This window comes from Hyla sarda, chromosome 3, assembly GCF_029499605.1.
Source record: "Hyla sarda isolate aHylSar1 chromosome 3, aHylSar1.hap1, whole genome shotgun sequence".
Lineage (NCBI taxonomy): Eukaryota > Metazoa > Chordata > Amphibia > Anura > Hylidae > Hyla > Hyla sarda.
The window spans coordinates 314,807,438-314,817,498 of record NC_079191.1 but is presented as its reverse complement, the minus strand read 5'-3'; the positions used below and the strand labels follow the sequence as shown (position 1 = coordinate 314,817,498).

At 41.6% G+C, this 10,061-nt stretch overlaps 1 protein-coding gene across 2 annotated transcripts in view; it reads right to left on the bottom strand.

The window, feature by feature from the left end:
- SNX9 (sorting nexin 9) overlaps positions 1 to 10,061 on the bottom strand; it is a 224,421-nt gene that overhangs the window by 15,330 nt on the left and 199,030 nt on the right. For both annotated transcript variants that reach the window (XM_056567096.1, XM_056567097.1), the window contains exons 10-12: positions 8,680 to 8,810; positions 6,186 to 6,289; positions 911 to 1,014 (exon numbers count right to left, since the gene is read on the bottom strand). In XM_056567096.1, coding sequence (XP_056423071.1) covers positions 911 to 1,014; positions 6,186 to 6,289; positions 8,680 to 8,810 — 339 coding nt within the window. The remainder of the gene's footprint in view (positions 1 to 910; positions 1,015 to 6,185; positions 6,290 to 8,679; positions 8,811 to 10,061) is intronic.

Here is a 10,061-nt window from a genome sequence, read left to right as displayed (position 1 = left end):
GCGTATTGAGCCGCAACACTGGTTTTCTTCCAAGTGCTCAATACATCCCATTACCACTTAGCCAATCACTAGCTGAGGCAGGACATTGTTGCGGCCTGTGAATAGCTGAGCTGCGGTCTGATGCGTCGACCCCCCAGCAACCAGGAAGAGGACTGCATCGGAGGAAGGAGCAGTGATACCATGAGTTAAGATCAGTTTTTTTTTCTTTTTACAGGTTGAAAGTGGGGACTGGTAGCATCTGAATGGCACCAGTGGAGGATTGGTGGCTGGTGAGTGCATGTCATTTTAACAACGTGATCAGTTTTAAAAGTAAAAAACATTTTTTTCTGGAACACACTTAAGGGTATGGTCACACGTAGTGCATTCACAGCAGGTGTCCCACAATTGAAAATCCGCTTACGGATTTTCTGCCGCAAAATTCAGCAAGTGGAATTTTCACAAGTGGAACCCATTGACTCCAATGGGTAGCAAGTGGAATTTAAGCTTTAGGAAACCTGCTGCGGATTTGATACATGTGACTCTACCCTAAGCGTGTAATTCATACATGCACATATTTGATCCTGCAGATTTGAAGCTGTGTTCAATCATTTAGCTTACATTGAAATCGGCAGAATTACATTTGTGCAGAATACTTTATGTATGAATACACCCTTGATATACAGAGAATCTATCAATTTTACTAAAATAAAGCTGCAAGTGAAAACAGGTTTGTTAAAAATTCTCAACAGCGATTTGAGAGACTGTATTAAAATAATAGAATATGACAAATTTAATGATATAAGCAGTTCATCTAACTATTAGGTTATGAAGGTGGGAAGAAGTCCTAAAATAAATGCAATAATAATTTAAAACCTGCATTAGGTTTTTCCTCAGTTACTATCTTCAACTTTTTTTTGTGTGATCAACGTACGTCCTGTGCATCGCTTCCAGTGCTCCTGGCCTACATTAAGTAAATCCTTCACACCATCATCCATTGATTTGGTGAACCTGCTGACTGCTTCACACTTCTGTTCTCTGCAGAAAGAAAAAAATCTAATTTAAAATGCAATCATATGCTGTTTTGGTTTACTAAAAATGTTAAATTGGAAAAACTTTTTATCCTGATATATTTTCCAACCACCATGTGCACAGTAAAAGAGTTTTACAGTCTCTAATATGTCGCCATCAGATCAGCTAATTAGTATGAGGGAAAGATGTCGAAGACGAACAGTGTGTCATTTAAGTCTTCCTCCAGCTGTCAGATGCAGTTAATTCTAAACATAAAAGCACCATTAGTTTCAGAAAGCAGAAAAGAAGCTTTCTTTAGAATCTACATCTGTATTTTAGTGTCTGACACACAGCTTACTGCATAGCAGATTCTCAAACTGGCAAACTACAATAGTAAGGAGTTGTCAGGAAGCACTTTTATAGTAAACAGGCATAGTTATGATTTATGAGTTGTTATACTAACCACAAGCTCAACAAACAGGAAATCCTGTTGTGTGTTCTGTGTGATTTTATGTCTCATGACAAATGATGGTCCCTTTCTTATAATCTAGAATCATTTTCTTTCACTTTAACCAAATAAAAGCTTTTTTTTTTTTATTTAAGCACCAATGTTAAATAATTCTTTTACAGTCTTTTTAATACCAAATACTAAAATATTATTAAAGATCAAAGAGGCTAAGTTCCCACTAGGTCACTTTGGGCAAAACACCTAAACTGCCACACAGCATTATTTCACTGCAAAAACGCTGCGCTCAGATGTTGGCATGGAGTCAATAGGGAATAATATAATGCCAAACCCACTTGGCGTTTTCTTCCCTCATCTTGAGATTTTGGGCTCAGTGGCATTCTTCCAAAATCGCAGCATGCTGAGACTATGGTGTTTATTTATTTAAATATTTTTTTCAAAAATGGAAGTTTCTGCACACAGTTAATGCTAGCCCAACAAGAATATACACTATATGAGTGACCGGCATAGATCCCTGCTTTACTGTAACCACTTGCTGGGCTGAGTGCTATGCACCAGCTCAAAAAAAAAAAAAGTGGGGGTATTCCGGCCAAAAACATCTTATCCCTTATCGAAAGGATAGGGGATAAGATGTCTGATCGCAGGGGGGCCCCCTCCATTCATTTCTATGGGAGGGGGAGTAATGGCCGCAATGCCCCCTCCCATAGAAACAGGCGGTTTCCGAAACTTCAGACGCAGCTATGCATAGAATGCGGGCTGCTGCAGGGAGATCGCAGGGGGTCCCAGCGATCAGACATCTTAAGCCCTATCCTTTTGATAGGGGATAAGATGTTTTTTCCCAGAATACCCCTTTATGGTGACAAAAGAGCACAACTTAAAGTCAACCAGCTATGTGTTTAGATTGCTGGTTTATTGTAACCCCTTCCTGGGCTGAGCGCTACGCAGCAGCGCAAGTTAACTCCCTGGTGTGGAAGGTGGTATACAATTATCTACATAGATGGTTGTATAATGTATATAGAGGTTCACGTACCCACGTCATTCCTGATCCAGCCTAGTCTATTGTAGCCCCGCCTCTAGTAATGATGTCACTAGAGGCAGAGCTACAGCCAGGAAGGAGTGTAGTAAGAGAGGCTCTATTCACATTGAAACAGTGCTTTGCCATGCCTTTTTGTTTAAAAAGACAAGTTAGAAACGCATAATGTTAACAGACCCTTTCTGGCAGTGTTTTCCAAACAGGAAGCCTGCAGCTGTTGAAAAACCACAACTCCCAGAATTCCCAGACAGCCTTCAGCCATCTGAGAATGCTGAGGGTTGTAGTTTAGCAATAGCTAGAGGTTCCCTGTTTGGGAAACACAGCTTCATGCACTTAATGGGCACTCTCATACGTGTATGCTGTGGGGTAGTATTTTTTCTTTCTTTTTAAAATAAATATGTTTTTTTTTTATTAAATTCATTTTCAGGCTTAGTACTGGAAGCAGTCTCATAGACTGAGTGCTTTACTAAGCTAGGGCTTAGTGTTAGCCCCATTAACAGCTAGGGCTAACCCCAAATGAATAACCCAGAGCTCACTTCCACAAAAGAGACTGAAAAGAGTCAGTCCCAACAGGTCCAGAGCATTGAACATGGCGCTACTGGGCCTAGGCGGTAAGAGGCTGGAGTTATTTAGGCTCGGAGGGAGAGACAAAAACAATGGAGTTCAACCACCCTGTAACATTAAACTGCTGCTGCTTGGCTGGTTTCTGGAGGAGAATGAAAATAGGGGGAACAGCACATATTTTCTTCTTTAATTAAAAAAAACATGTGGGGTCCCCCTTTTCTCATTCTCAGCCAAATACCAAGCAAGCAACAACAGGACCATTGTTTCAGAAAATAAAAAATAATATGCCACAAAAACTGCAAGTGGAAACCTAGCCTCATGCCAGTATGTTTTGGTGGGGGAATTGGTTGAGGGAATTTTGGTGCAGGCAGATTTGTTGCAAATATGCCACTGAAGATTATAGTGTTATTTATGTTTTTAAAAAAAAGTAACAAACAAAAACAACAACAACACCACCACCAACATGTTTAACACCTTAAGGACTAAGGGAATACGGGCGTATCCATCAGCAGCCATCCTGGGACATCGCCTAGGGGGCTCAATTCTGACTGGCGAATCATGGCTTTTCTGGGCCAATCGGGTCACTGGTGACCCGGAAAATAAGAGTGATTGGTGCTGTCCAAGATGGCACCAAATCCCCCTGAGGCATAGGAGAGAGGTGCCAGGGGTGTCACCCCAATCCTATCCCTGCAATTGGTCGGTCAGGAGTGACCAACTAATCGCATATCTGGGCGGGGGGGGGGGTTCAAAGTTTAGTTCCCCCACTCTGCCCACCCCTCCTAGATTGGGCAGAGCGGGAGAATCTGTGAAGCGACGGGGACGGTGGCTGCAGTTACAGGGTGGTCGGGTAGATTTATCTGGAGGGCCACAGGTGCACTGGTGGGGAAACATTGAGTTAGTCTGTTAATTTTGAAACAGCTGGAGGTTGGTGCCCCCCCACAAAAAAAAAAAGAAACAGGGTACATTCACACGGCCGGGGGTTTACAGTGACATGTCCGATGAAAGTTTGAGCTACAGCAAATTTTCCTAAACGGAGCCTCCAGTTGTTGCAAAACAATAACTCCCAGCATTGCCAGACAGCCATTTACTGTCCAGGCATGCTGGGAGTTTTGCAACAGCTGGAGGCACCCTGTTTAGGAAACACTGCCGTAGGGTATTTTTGGTGGAGGAGGAAAACGCCATGTTTGCATCCGGGTCCGCCCCTATGCAACTCCCTAATGTAGGTCTCTAATGTACATGGCGCTCTCTCACTTCAGAGCCCTGTTGAATTTCAAGGCAACAGTTTAGGACCACATATGGGGTATTCCACACTTGGGAGAAATTGTGTTCCAAATTTTGGGGGGCTTTTTCTCCTTTTACCCCTTATGAAAAGGAAAAGTTGGGGGACAACACCTGCATGTTAGTGTATCAAAAAATTTTATTCGTTACACTAACATGCTGATGTTGCCCCATACTTAAAATTTTCACAAGAGGAAAAGGGACAAAAAGACCCTCAAAATTTGTAACACAATTTCTCCTGTGTACAGAAATACCCCATGTGTAAGCGTAAAGTGCTCTGCGGGTGAACAACAAGGCTCAGGAGTAAGAGCGCACCATGTACATTTGAGGCCTAAATTGGCGATTTGCATTGGAATGGGTGATAGTTGCAGCAGTTCTGACATTAGTGCAAAAAATATTTTGGAAACTGCATAAAGTGACAAAGGTCAGATTTTCTAAATATGCCCTGGTCCTTAAGGTCAAAATGTTCTTGGTTCTTAAGGGGTTAAACCTCTCTGTTGCAAATTTTGCTTCAGATTTACAGTATTTCTGCAGCAACATTCACAACAATTAGGGGAGGGGGCTTCTGTATGATGTCCATATGTCTTTATGAGACATCTCCTTTTAATCTTTAACAGTTGAATAGAGTGTTAAATAGGGCACTGTAAAATATATTTTCTCTTTTAACCCACTTTTATCATGGTCTGTTTTTTTACTTCAGTCACAGTAAAGCAGGCAGTTGGAGTGATGGGCATGGTCAGATCTAAAAACTTTTTAATGTTGTTACTAATGAAAATGAAAGACCTTTTCGTAATATGGTTGTTTAATTATTTTTTGAATATTTAATAAAGAAACTGACCCCTGAAAATCCCACCACTAGGGGTCCCCATACCTACTGGGACACTATCCAGTCCAGCAGCAGCATCAGGCTTGTCCATGAGTCATGGACAAGGCAGCATGAGCAGACACACCAATCACCTCCCACCACCAAAATGCCCCCTTCCCCTGAGAGGATTTCTAACACTGCGATCTAATGAAAAGAGGTATTTTTATATAATAAATATAGGTGATAGAGGCATGAAAATTATATTTACATGGTCAGGATTAGGTACTGAGTAACAATTTTTTTTGTGGGTGGGATCTGACAAGAACTTTAAAGGTTAACTGACAGCAAGGTCACCCATAGTAATCTGCTGGTACTAGGTAATAGTCCAGATGATGCCGATGACAAAAGATTTAGCAAGAATGCTCCCGAATAACTATGCATAAACAGTGAATCCACAGAAGAAGCGTTGATCAAGCAATGTGTCAAACAAATCCAGCTTTATTGAAGGTTCACGTAAAAACAGGCACAGCAACCATGGCTTACATGATGAAAGCCATGGTTGCTGTACCTGTTTTTAGGTGAACCTTCAATAAAGCTGTATTTGTTTGACATATTGCTGGATCAACGCTTCTTCTGTGGTTTACTATTGCACTCGACTGTGTGCAGGATCCGTGCATGTCTATCTAGTGGAGGTGAGCTGGATTCCAGAACTTTTGCTTACTTTACAAACAGTGAATCGCAATTCACTTAGGGGATATGAAACATCCCCAGTGCATCAAACACACATTAATTTGGATAATAGTATTTTCATTCATATCTTGTACATGAAAATGTAAAAAAAAAAATCACAACAAAAACACGGCTGTGATTACCATCACCACAAAACCTAGTACTAGCAGGTTAGTATGGGGGGCCCTGCTGTTAAATTGCACTTCTAAAATGTCCCAAATGACAATGTGCATCATTTCTGCAGGGCACTTTAAGAAAAAACCTTGCCTTGTAAATGTGGCTTAATGTATATATTTTAACAACAACAACAAAAAAGACATTACACTTCGATAAATTCCAAGTCAGGTGCTTCAGGTTCGATTGTGGTAAAAATCATACTGCCAACTAGTTCATCCTTCTCTGCTTTCCTTTTTCCGGTCTTCCACTCCTTAATATTTGAAAAATATATAAATTAGAGTACCCATTATTACACAGCATTATATTAAGGCATCAGGTAATATTACAAACCTGTTTGAGTATTTTATATTTAGGATTTTACAACTCTAATACTGCAGCAGATCCAGTGTGTGAATAGACCCTAAGGGTCTATTCACACGTACAGTATTCTGTGCAGATTTGATGCGCAGGATTTGAAGCTGTGTTCAGTCATTTAGTTTACATTGAAATCTACAGCAGAAAATCCTGCGCATCAAATCTGCGCAGAATACCGTAATACTGTGAATAGACCAAAAAGGTGCATTTACACACACTGGATCCGCTGCGGAATTTACGGTAAATTATGGAACTGCAGTTGTAAATTCGGCAGTTGCAAGGCAAAAATACATACAATTTGCCTAGAAATATTTTCAGTGGTGGATCCACAATTGCAGATTTTACAACTTTAAATCCTGGGTGTGTGAATACAGCCAAAAGTAACTAAATATTAAGGTTATGTCCATCTTAGTGTAACCCGCAAATGTACAACTTTGCAATTCAATGGGAAGCCTAAAAAACATTCAACATTCAATAGCCCCAAACAAATTTTTTTCAATATTTTATTGTGACAGGTATTTACATTTTGTCAAGTTAGTTTCGCAGTTAAAGCCCACAAAAACATTGAAAATTAAAAGATCACTGAGTTTTCACAAAACTTTTGACATATCCAAGGAATATATCAAAAGTGTTTGATCGGTCAGGATATAAGCCAGTTTTCTTCCAATTCTGTGCCACATGACTTCATAATGTAACTATATGAGGCCATATCAGATCATGTTCTTTCAATTCTGTGCCACATGACCGACATGGCCTCATAATCTATATATATATATATAAAACTCAATGTGTATGTGTGTTTGTATGTCCATGAAACTTGGCACACATGTTTCTTATATGTCAACAACAAACATAGGATAGGTGATTTAACCCTTACTCACCCCCATTTGCCAGGGTCAGGGTTTTTGTTTAAAGGGGTTATCCAGGAAAAAACTTTTTTATATATATCAACTGGCTCCAGAAAGTTAAACAGATTTGTAAATTACTTCTATTAAAAAAATCCTAATCCTTTCAGTACTTATGAGCTTCTGAAGTTAAGGTTGTTCTTTTCTGTCTATGTGCTCTCTGATGACATGTCTCGGGAATCGCCCAGTTTAGAAGAGGTTTTCTATGAGGATTTGCTTCTAAACTGGGTGGTTCCAGAGACACATGTCATCAGAGAGCACTTAGACAGAAAAGAACAACCTTAACTTCAGAAGCTCATAAGTACTGAAAGGATTAAGATTTTTTAATAGAAGTAATTTACAAATCTGTTTAACTTTCTAGAGCCAGTTGATATATATAAAAAAGTTTTTTCCTGGATAACCCCTTTAAAATTCCATACAAGTCTATGGGAAACATATGTTACTGCATAACTTCCAAACGGCTGGAGATATTTCGATAATACTTGGTCACATGTTACTTATATGTCCACTTAAAATATAGGATAGTTAATTTAACCCTTAACTACCCCCATTTGTGAGGGTCGGAGTTTTTGTTTAAAGTCCCATGCAAATCAATGGGAAATGTATGTTCCCACATAACTTCCATACGGCTGGAGATATTTCAATACCTGGTACACATATTACGGGTCGGGATATGAGGACGGGATAGGAGGTCGGGATAGGAGGTCGGGATAGGAGGTCGGGATAGGAGGTCGGGATAGGAGGTCCGGATAGGAGGTCCGGATAGGAGGTCCGGATAGGCAGTCGGGATAGGAGGTCCGGATAGGCAGTTGGGATAGGAGGTCGGGTCAGGAGGTTGGGATAGGAGGTCGGGATAGAAGGTCGGGATAGAAGGTCGGGAAAGAAGGTCGGGAAAGAAGGTCGGGATATGGGGTTTGGATATGACAACAATATATGAGGACGGGATATGAAGATGGGATATGGGGTTTGGATATGACAACAATATATGAGGACGGGATATGAAGATGGGATATGAAGACAAAAGCTTCCTCCTCTGTTGATTTTCCTCCACAACAAGAATTAGGAAGTACTCAGCTAGAGTAACTATATAAAGGCAGTATCAGAGCATGTGCTTCTCCCTGTCAGTTCTAGTGAGTGTTCAGACCCAACTGATAATTCTTTGATCTGAAGGCTCCAGTTGTCACAATTCAATTACATTGTAATTGGCATAATAACAAACAAAAAAATGCATCCCCCCCCACCCAACAAATGCATGTGAAACATACCTGCTTACGTCTCTATTATTTCAGATATGCAGAATTTTAATTCCATTACATTATATATAGTGAAAACAAAACAATCAGAGCAAGCAAAGATGTGCAATATATTAACATTAACATACCTTCTCATCTCGAAAATTAAGAAACTGCTGGAAAACATCACTCTCTGACACAAGAGGATGCCGGCACATGCGAGACATCCAAGCTTGTAACCTCTCCATACGCATCTTGATAAATTCTTCTTCAAAACGACCTAATACATATAGAATACATATTATTAATCATAATCATACATAGATTTCCTTTCCTTTAGACTGGGGAAAAAGCTAGATGTAATTTATATACTTTTATGTACAAATTTCTAGCATAATAATTTTTATTAAATATATGTAAAACTATATAGCAAAGTAGAAACAGTGTATTGAATTTGGCAACCAAACACTGTCATTTTACAAACATTATAAAATAAAGTTGGAGAGCCCTCTGATGCTGCTAATGTAACCCTTATAACCAGAAAAAAAAGAAGAAAGTACTAGAGGTGCACCGAAATGGAAATTTCAGAACCGAAACGAAACCGAAATAAAAAAAAATGTCCGGCCGAAACCGATACCGAAAATGACTTCTCCCCGTCTTCTGGTAAAATCCAGCGCTCCGCTCATTAGATTGCCAGCTCCCCCACATTAGATTGCCAGCTCCCCCACATTAGGCCGGGAGTTCCCCCACAATAGTAGGCAGCTCCCCCACAATAGTAGGCAGCTCCCACACAATAGTAGGCAGCTCCCCCCAACAATAATAGGCAGCTCCCCCCACATTTGTAGGCAGCCCCCCCCCACCACAATATCAGGCAGCTCCCCCCAACAATATTAGGCAGCTCCCCCCCACAATATCAGGCAGCTCCCCCCACATTTGTAGGCAGCTCCCCCCAACAATATTAGGCAGCTCCCCCCCCCCAATATCAGGCAGCTTCCCCCCCCCACAATATCAGGCAGCTTTCCCCCCCCCCCCCCACAATATCAGGTAGCTTTCCCCCCCCCCCCACAATATCAGGCAGCTTCCCCCCCCCCCCACAATATCAGGCAGCTTCCCCCCCCCCACAATATTAGGCAGCTCCCCCCCCACAATATTAGGCAGCTCCCCCCCCCACAATATTAGGCAGCTCCCCCCCCCACAATATTAGGCAGCTCCCTCCCCCCCCCCCCACAATATTAGGCAGCTCCCTCCCCCCCCCCACAATATTAGGCAGCTCCCTCCCCCCCCCCCCCCACAATATTAGGCAGCTCCCTCCCCCCCCACAATATTAGGCAGCTCCCTCCCCCCCCCCCCACAATATTAGGCAGCTCCCCCCCACAATATTAGGCAGCTCCCCCCCCCACACACACACACACACACACATTTGTAGGCAGCTCCCCCCCACATTAGGTCAGCAGTTCCCCCACCCCACAGACATACAGCTTCCAGCCATATACAGTGTATGGCTGGAGGCTGGATGTCTGTACTGCTGCCC